At 36.4% G+C, this 17,830-nt stretch overlaps 1 protein-coding gene across 9 annotated transcripts in view; it reads right to left on the minus strand.

Moving 5' to 3' along the window:
* Positions 1–17,830, minus strand: part of MCTP2 (multiple C2 and transmembrane domain containing 2) — a 309,598-nt gene that overhangs the window by 142,278 nt on the left and 149,490 nt on the right. For all 9 annotated transcript variants that reach the window (XM_023727886.1, XM_023727885.1, XM_004372665.3 and 6 more), the window contains 2 exons: positions 15,863–16,049; positions 11,560–11,653 (listed from right to left, as the gene is read on the minus strand). In XM_023727886.1, coding sequence (XP_023583654.1) covers positions 11,560–11,653; positions 15,863–16,049 — 281 coding nt within the window. The remainder of the gene's footprint in view (positions 1–11,559; positions 11,654–15,862; positions 16,050–17,830) is intronic.

Here is a 17,830-nt window from a genome sequence, read left to right on the forward strand (position 1 = left end):
AAAAAAGTTTCATCTCATATACAAATATCAGAAACTCATAAAAAATATGAAATTATATACAAATTTAAAATTAACATGGAAATAGTTTCAATCACCAATTTGGGAGAGACAGGTTGTAAGAGAAGATAGATTTAAGAAGATTGTTACCAAAAAAAAAAAAAAAAAGTTTCATCTCATATACAAATATCAGAAACTCATAAAAAATATGAAATTATATACAAATTTAAAATTAACATGGAAATAGTTTCAATCACACAAAGCTATTCTATTAAATAGCATATTTATAAAATAATGAATTCACAGTTAAAGGAATACACAGATTTTTTAATATATATATTAAAGCATGAAAGCCTTTATCTCTTGTAAATCTCTTGATACTGGTAATACATATAGACTTAGGTTGTTAACATCTTTGAACACATTTGAAAAGCTATATACTAATAGTTTCCACCTATATAAAAAATGCATTTTTTTTTACAGAAAAAGAGAAATTCATCATAGCATATATATTTTAACCCAGTGTTCTGAAATACTAGCATAGTAACGAATGTTCAATTTTTCCAAAGTTTAATTTTTCTTTATGATTATCTATATAAACATAACATCAATAACAACTAATTATGAATACCCCTCTAATTTTATAACAATGGAATGGGTGACCAATATTTTCCTTTTCTAGTTACTTGGAAGGAGATAAACGACTTTAAGATTGGCAAACCACTGATGACGAGGTTCACCACAGGCATTCAACCCCCCTCCACTACATGAAGGCCTGCGCCTGCAAACCATACCTGTATCCTCCATGTAACGACTGTCAACAATTACTGCCCTCCCCTCCACCCCCAATGGATCTTTGCTTTATCAGGATCCCTGAATCATAAGCAGAACAAACTTGAAGCATCAGTTATTTTGCTTTTTGGTGTTATTTTTTAAGAAGCAAACTACCCATCTCCCCAAAATAATTACAAAAACACAACGCTATCATGAAAGAAAAGTGGAAAAGCTGAACATTTTCTTTTGCATTCTGTCCAAAATGACCATCATTCTTTAGAGAATGTCTCTGGTTATTCAGAGTAAATGCATCTCTTTCTTCTTCTTTTTTTAAAATAATATTTTATTGAATTTTTGGTGAAAGTTTACACAGTAAGTTAGGTTCCCATTTGACAATTTCCACACAAATTGTTCAATGACATTAATTACACTTTATCACAGTGTATCAACATTCTTTTTGTGTTGTTTGTTCCATTTCCAGTACTCTAGTTTCCCTGCTCCCTTATCTTCTCATCTTTGCTTTTGAGTAATTGTCAACCTTTTGGTCTCACACAGATGCTTTTTTTAAGTGGAGCACCGATCTTATAGGTAATATCCTTCTTTTGTGTGCCACTCTGCTATTTCACTAAAAGGTGATCTCAGGGGACAGCCTCATTTCTAGGTTTAAAGAGCATCTCAGGGCGAAAGTCTCAGGGATAGTCTATTTTCTACTGTTCTAGTTTCTGGCCTTTTTTTTTTTTTTTTTTTTTAAGAATTTGAGTTCTGCTGCACATTTTTCTCCCATTCTATCCGGGACCATCTATTGTGACCTCAGTCAGAACAGTCATTGGTGGTAGCCGGGCACCATCTAGTTTTTCTGGTCTCAGGGTAGGCGAGGTAGTGGCTCTTGTAGACTTGCTTCTTCTCTGAGCTTTTGGTTACCTTCTTGCTTTTTTCTCCTGGTGAGCAGAAGCCATCTAAGCTGTGTCTTAGACGGCTGCTTGCAAGCTTTTAAGACCCCAGACGCTACTCACTTCACTAGGATGTAGATCATGATTTTTGTGAACTATTATGCCAGTTGACTAAGTTGTCCCATGAGACTGTAGTCCTAAGCTTTCAAACCCAGAAAACCAATCTTGGAAACTATTTGGTTATGTCTGAGGAGTAACTGTATTTGGGTCTTCAATGAATGTGCGTGCATCCACAAATTTGTATTTACATGTACCTACAGATTCTTCTACCAGTTCTCACCTATGTACACACCTGTACCTATTCATATACCAATATGCCTATACCCATCCATATGTGCTCAAACACTCATTTTTACTTCAGTTGTGCTGTGCTCACTACATCCACATTTGGTGCCACTTTTCCCATCGCCAAAAAATAACAAGTCTCTATGATCTAAAGCGTCCTTTCCCCTCCCCCTCCTCTCCTCTCCCTGGTAACCACCAATGAACATTGGTCTCTCTCTAATCTGTTATTGTCATCTTATAAAAGAGGGATCATAGAGTATTTGTCCTTATATGCTTAACTTATTTCACTTAACATTATGCCCTTCAGGTCCATCCAAGTTATTTTTCACAGACTCATCATTGTTCTTTATGGTTGCATGATATTCCATTCTATGTATGTACCCCAATTTGCTTGATAGGCACTTTGGTTGTTTCATTTGTATTGTGAATAAAGCAGCAATGAACTTAGATGTGCATATGCCTGTTCATGTCATTTTTTTTGGTCTCTAGGTTTGCTATGAGTTGAAATCGATTTGATGGCAATGGGTTTGGTTTGGTTTTTAGGGTATATAACTAGCAGTGGTATTGCTGGATCATAGGGGAGTTCTAGTTCTAGCTTTTTAAGAAAGCACCATATCATTTTCCATAGTGGTTGTACCATTTTACAGTTCTACCAGCAATGAATAAAGGTCCCAATTTCCTCACATCCTAGCCAACATTTGTTATCTGTTTTTTTTTATTAGTGCCATTTTAGCCCGGATGAGATGGTATCTCATTGCAGTTTTGATCTGCATCTCTCTAATGGCTAATGGGAGTCCTGGTGGCGCAGTGGTTAAGAGCTTGGCTGCTAACCAACGTCAGTAGTTTGAATCCATTAGTTGCTCCTTGGAAACCCTATGGAGCAGTTCTCCTCTGCCCTATAGGGTCCCTATAGGATTGCCATGAGTTGAAATCAACTCAATTGCAATGGCTTTGTTTTGTTTTTAATGCCTAATGATTGTTAACATCTTTTAATGTTTGTTGGCTTCTTGGATGTCCTCTTTGGTGAAGGTTCTGTTCATGTCGTTTGCTCATTTTGTGATTGGGTTGTTTGTCTTTCTGTTGTTGAGTTGCTGCAGTTTTCTACAGATTTTAGAGATTAGACCCTTATTTGATAAGTCATTTACGAAGATTTTTTCCAGTCTCTAGGTTGTCTATCTACTCTTTTAATAACATCTTTTGATGAGCATAAGTTTTTAATTTTTATGAGGTCCCATTTATCTATATTGTCTTTTTCTATCACTGCATTTGTTGTTACATTTGTTATTCTATTTTTACCAAAAATTAGATCCCATAGTTTTTCCCTATGTTTTCTTCCAGGAATTTTATGGTTTTACATTTAACATTTAGGTCTTTGATCCATTTTGAGTTAGTTTTTGGGTATGGTGTGAGGTACAGGTCCTATTTCATTTTTCTTCAGGTAGATATCCAGTTTTGCCAGCACCATTTATTAAAGAGACTATTTCCGCACCACTGAATGGACCGTGACCCCTTGCTGAAAATCAGTAGTCCATAGATGGCTGGGCTTAATTCTGAGTTCTCAATTATATTCTACTGGTTTACATGTCTATTGTTGAACTAATATCAGGTTGTTTTGATTACAGTGGCTATACAGTATGTTTTGACATCAGAGAGTGTGAGGCCTCCTGCTTTGTTCTTTTTCTTCAATGTTGTTTTGACTATTTAGAGTTTATTTCCTTTCCATGTGAAGTTGGTCATTAGTTTTTCCATTTCAGTAAAGAATGTTGTTGGAATTTGTATGGGATTACACTGTATCTGTAGACTGATTTAGGTAAAATTGACATTTTCACTATATTAAAATGAGTACAGGATGTCTTTCCATTTTTGTAGTTCTCTTTTAGTCTCTTGTAGTAATGTTTTATAATTCTATTGTATAAGTCTTTTATGTCCCTTGTTAGGTTAATTCCTAGGTATTTTATGGATCTGTGGGCTATTGTAAATGGTATTGTTTTCTTGATTTCTTTTTTGGAGTACTCTTTGTTGGTGTAGAGGAACCCAACTGATTTTTGTGTTTTGATCTTGTACCCTGCCATGTTGTAAATTCTTCTACTAGTTCCAGCAGTTTTCTTGTGGAGTCTTTAGGATCTTCTACAGGTAGGATCATGTTATCTGCAAATAGAGAGTTTTACTTCTGCCTTTCCAATTTGGATACCTTTTATTTCTCTTCCTTTTCTTATTGCTCTGGCTAGGTTTCTAGTACAATGTTGAATAAGAGTAGTGATAATGCATATCCTTGGCTCATTCCTGTTCTCAAAGGGAAGGATCTCAACTTTTCTCTGTTGAATATAGTGCTGGCTGCTGGTTTTGCATATATGCCCTAAATTATGTTGAGAAATTTCCCTTCTATTTCTATCTTGCTGAGAGTTTTTATCACGAAAAGGTGTTGAATTTTATCAAATACCTTTTCTGCATCAATTGATATGATCTTATGATTCTTTTCTTTTGTTTTATTTATATGGTGGATTACACTGATTGATTTTCTAATATTGAACCACTATTGTAATCCTGGTATGAATCCAACTTGATCATGTTGTATGATTTTTTTAATATGTTGCTGAAGTCTGTTGGCTAGAATTCTGTTGAAAATTTTTGCATTTATGTTCCTAAGGGATATTGGTCTATAAGTTTCTTTTTTTGTGAAGTCTTTGCCTGCTTTAGGTATCAGGGTTATGCTGGCTTCATAGAAAGAGTTTGGTAGTGTTCCTTCCTCTCCTGTTTTTGAAGACATTGAGTAAGATTGGTGTCAGCTCGTCTCTGAATGTTTGGTAGAATTCTCCTGTGTAGCCATCTGTCCTGGGCTTTTTGTGTGTGTGTGTGTGCGTGTGCGTGTGTGGCAGTTTTTTAATGACATCTTCAATCTCTTCTTTTGTAATAGATCCGTTTAAATTTTCTATCTCTGTTAATTTGGGTAGGTAGTGTTTTTCTAGGAATTTGTCTATTTCATTTAGGTTTTGAAATTTGTTGGAATATAATTTTTCATAGTTAACAGTTATGATCTTCTTTATCTCTGTTGGTTTGGTTGTAATGTCACCAATTTTGTTTCTTAATTTGGTTATTTGCCTGTTCTGTTTTTTTTCTTTCATCAATCTAGCCAGTGGTTTGTCTATTTTATTGATTCTTTCAATGAACCAACTTCTGGTTTTTTTGGTTCTTTCTATTGTTTTTGTATTTTCTATTTTGTTTATTTCTGCTCTGAGTTTTATTATTTCCTTTTTTTAGTAGCTTTTAGCTTCTTTTGCTTTCCTTTTCTATTTTTTCAAGTTGTTGACTTAAGTTAATGATTTTGGATCTTTCTTCTTTTTTAAGATAGGCATTTATTGCTATGAATTTTCCTCTGAGTATTGCTTTTGCTGTTTCCCAAAGGTTTTGATATGCTGTGTTTTTATTTTTGTTTGAGTCTAGAAATTTTTTAATTTCATTTTTGATTTCTTGTATGATCAAGTAGTTTTTCAGTAGTATATTATTTAGTTTCCATGGGTTTTTTTTCCCCCCTTATTTTTCTTGTTGTTTTCTAGCTTCATACTATCATGGTCAGAGAAGATGTTTTGTATGATTGTAATCTCCTTAAATTTTTTGAGACTTGTTTTGTGTCCTAGCATATGGTCTACTCTGGAAAATGATCCATGTGCTCTGAAAAAGAATGTGTATTGTTTTGAAGCTGGGTGGAGTGCTCTATATATGTCTGTTAGGTCCAATTGACATATGGTTTTATTTAAGTTCCCAATGTCCTTAGTGATCTCCGTTTTAGATATTCTGTCTATATAAATTGAAAGTGGTGTGTGAAGTCTCCTACTATTATTGTAGAGTTGCCTATTTCTCCTTTCATATAAGTCAGTATTTGTTTCATGTATTTTGGAACACTGCTGTAAGGTGTACATATATTTATAATTGTTATGTCTTCTTCCTGGATTGGCTGTTTTATTATTATGTAATATCCTTCTCTAGCTCTTATAATCTATTTTATCTGACATCAGTATGGCCACATCTGCTCTTTTTTGTTCATTGGTTGCATGGAATATTTTCTTCTATCTTTTTATTTTCAGTCTAGTTATGTTCTTATATCTAAAGTGTTTCTTATAGACTGTGAAAGGATAGATCATGTTTTTTTATCCATTCTGCCACTCTCTGCCTTTTTACATTTAAGGTTATTAGTGAAAACAGTGTCTACCTCAGTCATTTTCTTATTCATTTTTTTTTTTTTTTGAGTGTTTCATATCATCTTTTTTTTTTTTAATTCTGATTTTTCTGTTTTTTTGTACTTGGTGCTTTCTTGTGATGAGCATTTTTTCTTTCTTCCTTCTCTTCTTCTGAATGGTTTTTCTCAGTGATTTCTTAGTGGTTACCACATATATTACATTATACAATTTAAAACTGCAACAACATTTAACATATGAACAACGGTTAATATACCACCTTAACATAATAAATCTATTTCTGATATGCTCCTCTCTCCCTCATTTCTGTTGGTGTGTCTCCATTAACATCAATATACAACCTATATTTGATAAGTTTATACTAATTTCTTACAAACTTGATGTTGTATTGTTTGCAGATTTAATTATTGAGTTTATTCCCTGAAAATATCTTATAGTCGGTCCTCAGTTTCTGCAGGTTCCACATCCACGGATTCAACCAACTAAGGAATGTTTGTATGAGCATTGCTTGCCTCATGACTCGTTTGTTTGCTACTTGAGTTGTGCACACCTTTTTTTTCTTGTCATTATTCCCTAAACAATACAGTATAGCAACTATTTACATAGTATTTACATTGTATTAGGTATTACAAGTAATCTAGAGATGATTTAAAGTATATGGGAGGATGTGTATAGGTTATATGCAATTGCTATACTGTTTTATATAAGGGACTTGAGCATCCAAGGATTTTGGTATTCATAGGGGGTCCTAGAACCAATACCTGATGGATATCAAGGGACGACTGTACTTGTACCTTATGATTGCCTGTGTTGTTGCATTTTTTGGAGATCTCTCTTATCTGTCTATCTGTCTGTCTGTCTTTCTATCTGTCTATCAGTCAATCTATCTGTCATCTGTCTCTCTGTCTGTTTATCTATCTATCTATCTCCGTGTATAGATGTGACTACTTATTTAATGTTTTTGCCTTTCTATTTGGAGCACTCCCTTGAGTAATACTTGCAAAGCTGGTCTGGTACTGGCAAATTCCCAGAGCTTCTGTTTGCTTGGGAATGTTTGACTTTCCCCTCACTTTTGAATTATAACTTTGCTGGGTAAATAACTCTTCATTGGTAATTGTTTTTGTTTAGTGTTTTATATATGTTGCTCCATCGTCTTCTGCCCTCTAGAGTTTCTGGGAAGGATTCCACACTCATTCTTATAAAAGACCCTTGGCATGTTATATTGCATTTTTCTTTTGCTCCTTTCGGAACTCTCTCCTTGTCTTTGGTTTTCAAGAATTTTATTAGGGTATGGTGCAGGGTTGATCTTTTTGTGTGTCTTCTAATTGGGGTTCATGTAGCTTCCTGTATTTTCCAGCTTGGTTTTCTGTTCAGGTCTGGGAAATTCTCTCTGATTATCTCCTGGAAAATTGTTTCTATGCCTTTATTGCTGTCACGGTGCTCTGGGATTGAATAATTCTAACGTTAGATTTTTTAATCAAATCCCATATTTCCGTTTGGCTTTGTTCACTCTTCTTTGTTCTTTTCTCATTTCTCTTAAGACTTGATAAGTTCAGTTATTTCTTCTTGTTTATTTATTCAATCTTCTGTCTGACTCTATTTCTGAGTGTTTCTCTTGCTTTTTCTAATTCAGTTGGTTTATTCTTCAGTTCCAGTCGTTCTCTCACTCTTTTTTTTTTTTTTATGTTTTTAATTTCCTTGTTGAGTCTTTCATTTTGTTCCTCCATTTGTTTCCTGGCTTCTGTTAGTTTGTTTTCTGTGTGCTTTTTGCTTTCTTGAAACATATTTAGCAACATAGTCTGAAAATTAAGAATTCTTTCCATTAATTTGGCCTCCATAGGAGAAACTGCCTCCTCTTCATGTTTTGCTTTTGACTGGTCCTTTTTCTCTTGTGATTTTGTGTGTTTAACTATTTTTTTGTTGTTGAAATCGGGCCATTTTGTCATCTTTTTTTTTTCTTTTTTAACTGTAAATGGTATTCCGGTTTTTGTGGGAAAATTTTATGATTGGGCACCTTAGTGGCTCAGTTGCCAAGTGCCCAGCTGCCAACCAAAAGGCCAGGGCCTGCACCCACCAGCTGTTCCACAGGAGAAACATATGGTGGCTTGCCTCTTCAAACTCACAGCCTTGAGAACCACATGGAGCAGCTCCACCCCACCCCACAGGGTCACTGTGAGTCAGAATTAACCCAGAGGCAGAGGGTTTGGTATCTTCTCCTGAGAGCCACTAGAGGGCAGTCTTATCCTTAGGGTTTTTTTTTTTTTTTTTTTTTTTGGTGCTATTTCTGGAGTTCTGGATGCTTGATCTCTGGAACTCAATATGCATGCATAGGGGCAGAAGGTTTTGCTAGTCACAGATGCTGATGTAAGCGATGGGGCTTGACTTTCCTGTGGCCAAGGTGGGGAGCTCTCTCTGTCTTTCCCTCATGGGTGTCCCTGCACAAGCTCGCCAGTGGTTTCTCTCTGTGTTGCCCCATCAGTCTGAAGCATTCTCCTCACCTTGTTGCCCTTGCTGTTCCTCCCAGTCCTAGTGTCTGTCCGTCTTGGGCCTCAGCAAGATTCAGCAGTACTCTCTCACAGCACCACAGTCTTCCTTCACTCCTTCCCAATTGCATGGCCTGTGAACTCCCAAAGTTAATCTGTGCCACCTTAAATAATGAGGCTACAGCTTCCTCAGATTAGCTCCCTTTCTGTGTTCTCTGTTTGAGGTGTTGCCCAGCCCTACCCCAAAATGGCTGAGATGAGTGAGCTCTCCCAATGATAATGGGTTGGTTCTCCCAGCTTCTGTGCCATCCCCACTCCTTTTCTCCCCCGCTTCTGGACTCATTCCTACTCTCCAACACATCAGCTGCTGTCTGGAGTTCTCAGATCTCAGTCTGTGCTTGTTTTTATTCATCGTTCAGTGATTAGTTACTGGGGGAGTAAATGGGAGCATCCACTCAATTTGCCATCTTGCTCCACCCTCTCATCCCATTTCTTTATTTGCAGGTGAATACTTCCTTCCCTGAGCAACTGCAATGGTATACTAATTTATAAAGTAAGGTTCATTGGAAAATATGAGGGACGGTGGTATAAAAAATATATAGATATGTATTTCCTAAGTGTTCCTGGCACTAGCAATGATGGGTGCCTCTTCTAATCCATGGTCAAATGAGCTAGTGTTTTTTATTATATATCAAGTGAATGATAACAAAAATGATGACAGCAACTACGCTTGAGTCTCTACTATATGATATGATTTCTAACCTCTTGTAGATATCAATTGCACCGATTTTGCCATCTTACTGCAAATTGAACCCATTTCTTTTTTCACATACAAAAGTTACTTTACAACTTTTGGATTAGGTTCATTTTGTTTTCCTAAAGCAATACCTACCATAGTTGGTAATAGACTGAAAGATTCACAAAGGAGCCTACCAACCCATAAAGGACAAAGACTGTGAATTTTCATTCTAAAAAAAAGATCAATATTGTCTAAACATGTTTAACTAATGAAGATTCTCTGCATCAACTCAGAAAAGTGATCATTTTCTCCCAAATAATGCAGAGATAATAAAACACCAGGACATTTAGTCAAACTTCACAGCATTATTGATTTCTAATCAAAGCTTTTTGTTACTGGAACCTTCTGAAACTCACCATCATTCATATTCACCATCCCAGAACTATCTACTGAAAATCCTGGATATAAAGAAAACAACAAAATGAAGACAACAATATTTCTACCCAAATCATTCTGCCGAAAAGGGAGTTTTGCCTTTTAGTCATTCTTTACAAAGATTCTCATATTTCTGGTTCCCCTCCTATTCACTTTAGTTTAATAGTCAAAGTACTCTGGGAAAGATACACTGGCCTCAAACAACCTCCATATATATTAATTTTGACTTTAAAAAAGTCACCTGACAAGATTAGTAAAATAAAGTAGGCAAAAAAAAAAAAGTACTTTTACATATGGATATAGTTGTAAACAAGCCTGTTAAAAAACTTTTAAAGCACTATAATATTAAGTGTTGTAGATCATGAAATGTACATCTACAGAATGAATTTTTTAAAATACTTTCCAAAGGCATAAATAAGTTCTTGGAGCTTAAGATAACATTTCCTGAGACAACAATAATCATGAATTCAAAAAATGCTACATCTGAATAAAAAAACCCAAGCCCATAGCTGAAAAGTCAATTCCAACTCATAGGGACCCTACAGAACAGAGTAGAACTCCCCCATAGGGTTTCCAAGGCTATGACTCTTTACAGAAGCAGACTGCCATATCTTTCTCCTACAAAATGGCTGGTGGATTCAAACTTCCAACCTTTTGGTTAGCAGCTGAGCACTTAACCACTGCACTACAGGGCTCTTTTCACATCTGAATACTTGGATGGAAATAAAATGATGTACTCTGGAAATGTCTGGTACATAATTTTAAACGTGCTTTAGTGATGACATGACCGTTAATGTCAAAGGCACATGCGGAATGTTTGAATAAAGTGTTTTCATAAATTAAAAGTAAAAAGAAAGGAACAAATGTAAATTAATATGAGACTATAAACATTTGCAACAAATTAATGAATATTAAAAATGATTCTCCACATTCTGAAAATTTGATACTAAAGCATTCAGTATTTGTTAATAGATATAATCATGCTGTGTAACATTCTTTGGATTCATCAATTCACTTCATAAATGTCAGTCAGCATGAGGGGGTAATCTGGCAATGAGTGTAGAGTCACTGATCTGACACTGGAATATCTGGATTTCCCTACATTCACAGAGCACAAGTGAGTATAAATCATGTCTGTTCTTGTCTCCATCTAAAAGTCCAAGTTAGTGAAGCACCAAGAGAAACTCAGTATAAAGCAATGTCCACCGCAAAGTGGTCCCACGGCCTAGACTCTGGTCACTGTCACAGGAAGGTGTCAGCCATATCTGCTTTCACGCTCACACTTATGAACCATGGGCTCTATGCTGTAAACACTCCCACACTTGCGCCAGAGGGTGTTGCATAGAAAAATACAGGCAAGAAGTTGAGTGACTGTCTTTTGAGGTACTACAGGAAAGCTTTATCGGAAAATTAACACAGAAGTAGTGAAACTAATAATCCACAAATATCTTTGACATTCAAATGGACTAGTAGACTAACTATAGTAAAATTATTTGAACAAATAGTTTTGTAAGAAAATTTTCATTATGTGGAAAAAAATTGATCAAGTTTGCATTTTTTCTATTACTCTATTTGAAAGATCATCATTGCTGTATACATACTTCTGCTTATTAAAACATTTGCTTTGCCTTGAGATTATTCCAAAGGAGAAAATACATAAAAGTAAAAACAAACATGAATTGAAAAGTGAAAATATTCTGTACCTGAGAAATCTGCTGCTAAGAGATCTACTGCTTTTAAAACTTTCACTTGTAAAAGGCCGATGTCTTTCATATCTTTCAGGGAGTTCTGTAAGCACTGAGGGGGAGAAAAGGAGATCAAAAATGAAATTCACTTCCTAATATACCAATTAATGTCATAAAGTCCTGCAGGAAGTACAGTCTAGATTCATGTTCACCTTTATCACTAAGTTCTTTAGAAAAGCTCCAAAAATACATTATGTCAATTAAGAGGACAGTGAAGCATTCACAGCTGCCTGATTAAGAGAAAAGTGGCTGAGAGCTAATTAACTACAGTGTCAAAATAAATTACAAACACATACAATTTCCTTTGAACATTGCCTCCTAGGCAAGGTATGTGGAACTACATCCATTCCCTTTCTTCCCTTCTTTCTCATAAATGAAAAACGTGAATCACCCTAAAAGGGTAAATTATTCTAACCCAGTGTGTACAAACTTTATAAATACCAGATGGATAAACTTAGACCCTTCACAGATACTTCTGAACACTGGAAAGACAGTAGGACGGAAATAGAGTGAATTTTCTGCTCTATGCTTTAGCCAGTTGATTAAATAAGAGACTGAGTATCTATTACCACATCGTTCTCACGTTGCCTTTAACCTTTCCTTTCATGAGCCAAAGCTTTAATATTGAAAATTCTGTCTTTTAAATAATATTGCATTGTGTTTTAGGTGAATGTTTACACAGCAAATTAGGTTCCCTTTTAACAATTTTTATACAGATTGGTCCAGGCCATTGGTTACAGTTTTCATGATCTGTCAGCATTCTCATTATTTCCATTCTGTCTGCTCTGCTTCCATTGATCTAGCTTCTTTTCCCCTCCTTGCCGTCTCATCTTTACTTTTGGGTAAATGTGGACCGTTTGGTCTCATTACAGTTAATTTTTTAAGGAGAACATTACTCATGGGTGATGTTGTTTATTTTATAAACCAATTTATTATTTGGCTGAAAAAAGACCTTCAGAAATAGTTTCAAGTTCAAGTTCAAAGGGCATCTTAGGGCAATAGTCTCAGGGGTTCCTCTAGTCTCTATTCGTCCAAGTAAGTCTGGCCTTTTTTAGGAAATGGAGTTTTGTTTTATGTTTTTCTCCCATTCTATCCAGGAACTTCTACTGTGTCCCTGTCAGAACAGTCAGTAGTGGTAGCTAGGCACCATCTAGTTCTTCTGGACTCAAGTTAGTAAAGGCTATGGTTTGTGTGGGGTATTAATCCAGTGGAGTAGTTGGAGTAGTTTCTTCTTTGAGACTTTGATTTCCTTCATTCTCTTTTGCTCCATACAAGACTAATAGTTGTATCTTAGACAGCCGCTTGCAAGCTTTTAAAACCAAACGAGGATGTAGAACATCATCTTTGTGAACCGTGTTATGCCAATTGACTAAGTGGTCCCCCAAGACTAAGGTCCCAAGCCTTTCAACCCAGTAACCAATCCCATGAGATGTTTGGATATATCTAGTACACCTTCATAACTGTGCTCCCTATGCAGTTTGTTACATATGTGAATATATATGCAGCACACACAAAGGTGTACATACATATGCCTATAGATACACCCATAACGTGCATATGCATTTACTCACATATGATTTCCTATATACGTATATGCATCCAAATCTACCTACGTGACCATACGCATTTTTTTGGTTGTTTTTACTGTTGTTGCACAATTGTAAATGTTATAGCATTTACCAAAATTGTTCCTTTTTCTTGAGTACTTCTTAGCGTCTTCATTTAGCTTGTTTAAACTGTGCTGACTTTAGCCATGTGTGGGATCGCCTTTCCCATCACCAGAAGTAGCAAGCGTCTGCTATGTAGAAAGCCATTCCCCCCTCTCTCCCTCGCATTCCTGGTAACCATCAAAGAACTGTGTTTTCTGTGTGGATATCTATTCTTGACTTATTATAATAATGGGACCATACAGTATTTGTCTTTTTGTGATTCACTTATTTCACTCAGCATAATGTCCTCCAGATTCATCCATGTTAGGTTTTGCAGATTCCTCATTATTCTTTATAGTCTCATAATATTCCATGATATGTATGTATCAGAATTTGTTTATCCATTCATCCATTGATGGGCACTTAGGTTGTTTGCATCTTTTTGCTGTCGTGAATAGTGCTGCAATGTGGTAATTCTTAAGCATATATAGTAGTATTGATCTAGATGTCTAGGCACGTGGCATCCTTAAGAAATTGTACATGAAAGGTATAAGCAGATATACTTTTCTTGCCTCCAGAACACATCCATGGTGCGGGGAGGGGGGTCTGGTTTAAAACCTTCAAATAGATTGTTTCTGTCATCCTTATATAGCTGCAACCATGTGACAAGGAGGCCCCAAGGATTAATGGAAGGATAGTAAAATCCTTATTTAGTAATTTCAGGATAGAATAACTAAAGCTTAATAATAATTAAGGTTTGCCTAACCTAATTATAAGGATCCCTAATGGTGCAGTCGTGAAGCGCTCGGCTGCTAACCGAAAGGTTCGCAGTTCAAATCCACCAGCTGTTCTGTGGGAGAAAGATGTGGCAGTCTGCTTCTGTAAAGATTTAAAGCCTTGGAAACCCTATGGGGGGGTTCTACTCTGTCCTATAGGGTCACTATGAGTAGGAAACAACTAGATGGCAATGGGTTTGTTTGGGATTTAACCTAATTATGCATCAGTCCTAAGGGCTTTTGAAAGTTGTTTCTCCTCTGCATTTTCAACCTGGAAAAAAAAAACCTAAAGTTTTTAAGCTAAGATGAAAACATTTCAAATAAAACACTTCTAGTGTTTTAGAGGTAAATGTGACTTTAAATATGTTCTATTCTTATAAGCAAAAAACAAATCCAGAGGTCTGTAGCTTTCTTGGGCTTACACTGCTCCAAAGTGGCATAGTGAGGACCCAGCGCTGCTTTCACTTGGGAATACAGCGTTCTTTTCTCTAGCATGCCACACTGGCCAACTTGCTAGCTAATGCTGGAGAAACACTTGATATTTCCATTTTGATTATAGCCTCCCTCAAATCTCTTTTCAATTGTTTTTGTTGTTGCTGTGTGCCGTCGAGTAGATTCCGACTCATAGGGACCCTATAGGACAGAGTAGAACTGCCCCATAGAGTTTCCAAGGAGCAGCTGGTGGATTCGAACTGTGACCTTTTGGTTAGCAGCCTGAGCTCTTAACCACTACTTTTCAAACCCTGAGGCATTATTCAAAGCAGCCATTACAATCTAATCTCATGTTAGTTATAAATACAGGATGCTCCTCATGAATTTGGTAAACTTTGCAATTTATCCATGGGAAAGTTTGGGGAAAAGTTTTAGTTTTCACCATGAAATATTCATTTGCTTAACTAAAGTCTTCAGAGAGGGTATTAATGGTGAATTTTGTTGAGGCTCCTTCAGAGTACACCAACATTCCACGCAGAATTTGTGTTGACGATGGGACGTGTGGCTAGGTTTTATACTCGCAAAGATAAAGAATGATTCAATTAATCAATACATCTGCCCAGCGGAGGGCTCTGGAGGCACTAACGTTTATGCTAAGAACGATATTCCCACTGAACAGGGATTCATCTTTGCTTAATTTTCATGCCACTTTCTTAGACCATGCCTTTCATGTGTGGCAATAAAATAAACTTATTGATTTACATAGAAGACAGGATAAACACAGAATGCAAATAAAGGTACCGAGAAAGCCAGACTACAAAAATGAACGAAGAGGACAGGGCTATTCAATTTTAAAATGCTGAGTGGACTTCGAAGCACATTGCAACTACTTAGGAGAAAATCACATATGGCTATTATCATCCAGGATAGTATACATCAGCATCCTTCACGTCCGTTTACTGCTTTCCTTTACAAGGCACGAGTGCTTTCTCTCTTGATCCCAAAAGGCTCTGGAAAGGTGTCTTATAACATTTCAAGCATTAGTGGTTGGTTAAAAAAAAAAAAAATCAGTTACTTATGTGAACTTATATTAAAATCCCTATTCACCCATACAGACATGCCCCAGAATAGTTTGCTTCCTTCAAGATTTCAATTTTCTCCAAAGATTTCTTAAAAGCTACAAGTTCAAAAGGTCTTTTTGCTTTAAAAATAGCAAAGCAAACTCCAGTCAAATTTCAGTTCCTCACTAATACATTAGCCTCTAGGTCTCATGTCGTGTTTTATGAAATATATAATTAAACTTTGGACAAACATCTCTTTTTATGCAATTGTTCAGTTCATAGACTCGGTTTCAACTTAAAAAGAGGGGTGGTTGGAAGGGAAGTAACCAGCAAAAGCACTCACATATCTCTGGGCAATCTGCTTTCTCTCGCTGGGGTCCGCCAAGGGGCAGACGCATAGATCAGAGACGGAGACCCCTGTACAGGGCGTGAGTGTGACCAGCATCAGGATCGTCCCCAGGCAGCTTTCCAGTGGCAACTCCAGGCAGTTGGCTTGCTTGACAGGGAGTGCCGCGATATCCACTTTACACCTAAAATATTTTGATGAATCGGAGAGAGAAGAGTGATTAACTCAAGGCCACTTCAGAACCACCAAAGCACCTGAATTTTATTTCATCCTTCCAGAAACCTCACTCTGTCTGGCTTAGGTTTATTGCTGAGGGTCCCCATAGGGCAGTGAAGGTTGCAGGTGTCCCCCAGCTCGTAATACTCAGTCCCAGTCTAACACGCTCTAAAATTAAGGAGAGGGAGGTAAAGAAAATAAAATAGAAGGCAGCATCTGGGGACAGCAATGAAAAGAGAAGAGCAGGGACTTTGCCAAACCAGTACTGCAAGAAAGATGATGAGATCAAGAATCGGTGAGGAAAAAAGTTTCAAAGTTGAAGCATTACTAATGAATGTTCTCTATGGCTTCTCTGGGCTGTCTTTCAATGAGTTAGGAGAATAAAGAAGCAAGGTTCAAAAAGAAGGAAAAAAAGACATGAGAAGTGCAAGAGGGAGAGGCCAAATGGGGAAACCATTTTTTTCCCAGTTAATGCCAACTGGCGAGTTTTTATTTAAAGCAACGTGTTAAGGTGTTTCCCTAATAGGCACAGTTCCGTAGGGTGCCCCCAGGTGGGTTTCTTTGGGACAAATGCAGCATGAAGTGCTGCTGATTGATCCCATTTCTGCAGCTCCACCAGAGAAGGCTGTACCCATCTGCTATAAATTGCATGTTTTCCGCCTCTTAACAGCCAATGTTCTGGGGATGTTGAAAACCTCAAACACGTTTAAATACAGAAGCAAACACTACAAAAGGGAGCCAAGGTACTGAGGCATTTATTTGCTTTACCATTGAAAACTCGGGGTTCGCCTGGACCAGACCTGCTTTGTTTTTGTACAGTGGTGAGGCAAGAGGGTTCCAGCGGAGGGGGCAGGAGGCAGGGAGTGGTAGTTCCTTGATGTAATGTTTTTTATTTATTGTTTTAATGCTAATTTGACCTCCATAATTATTGAATACTATGAATTGACTCAACAGCAATGGGTTTTTGGTTTTATGAATATAAAAGACTTTAAAGCAGGAATGGAAACACTGACTCTCACAACACAGACAAGGATGGATACTTATGCTAAACTCTTCGATGGACTTTGTAGATGATGAGAAAGAGGTACAGTGGCATCTTACACAAAGCAATAACAACTCCAAGCCACATGGATATGTAGGTAAACACTTCTTATTTAATGAATTTGAAAGAAAGCTTGAAAGCCCCCTCCCAATTAAAATGAAATAAATAAATAAATAAACATCTACACCAGCTTTTTCTACAAGATCAAACACATTTTTAAATGCCGATTTGTGCTTATAAAATTAAGAATACATGACTAGTTATCAATTTCCTAACTGTCAAAAGTGTTCCCAGTGAGAAGAGCAAATAAGATGAAACCTTTGCATGTCATAAATTCCTCAAGTATTTGGAGATAGTTTGCAAAAATACATCTTAGGAAAGAATTCTCTATGATTTCAATGAAAACAATTTTCTTTCTGTAGCAATGAGGAACCATTTTAAGTTAAAGTTTACTGATATCTATGAAAAGAAAGGTTACTAAATATTTTTATTCAAGTAAGTACGTAAGTGGGGAATAAATTTGCCTGAAAAAAAATTTCAAGTGTTTTAATTATGTCATTTCAACAAAATTAAGTACCAACAAATTCTTAACCAAGATTGCAGCAATATATCTTCTTAGGAATACTTTGCTAAGCATTATTTCACATCATTACATACACTTTCACTTAACAAAGCTATTTCTTGTGGAAAGATGAACGATCCAAATT

This window comes from Trichechus manatus, unplaced genomic scaffold (assembly GCF_000243295.1).
Source record: "Trichechus manatus latirostris isolate Lorelei unplaced genomic scaffold, TriManLat1.0 scaffold00019, whole genome shotgun sequence".
Lineage (NCBI taxonomy): Eukaryota > Metazoa > Chordata > Mammalia > Sirenia > Trichechidae > Trichechus > Trichechus manatus.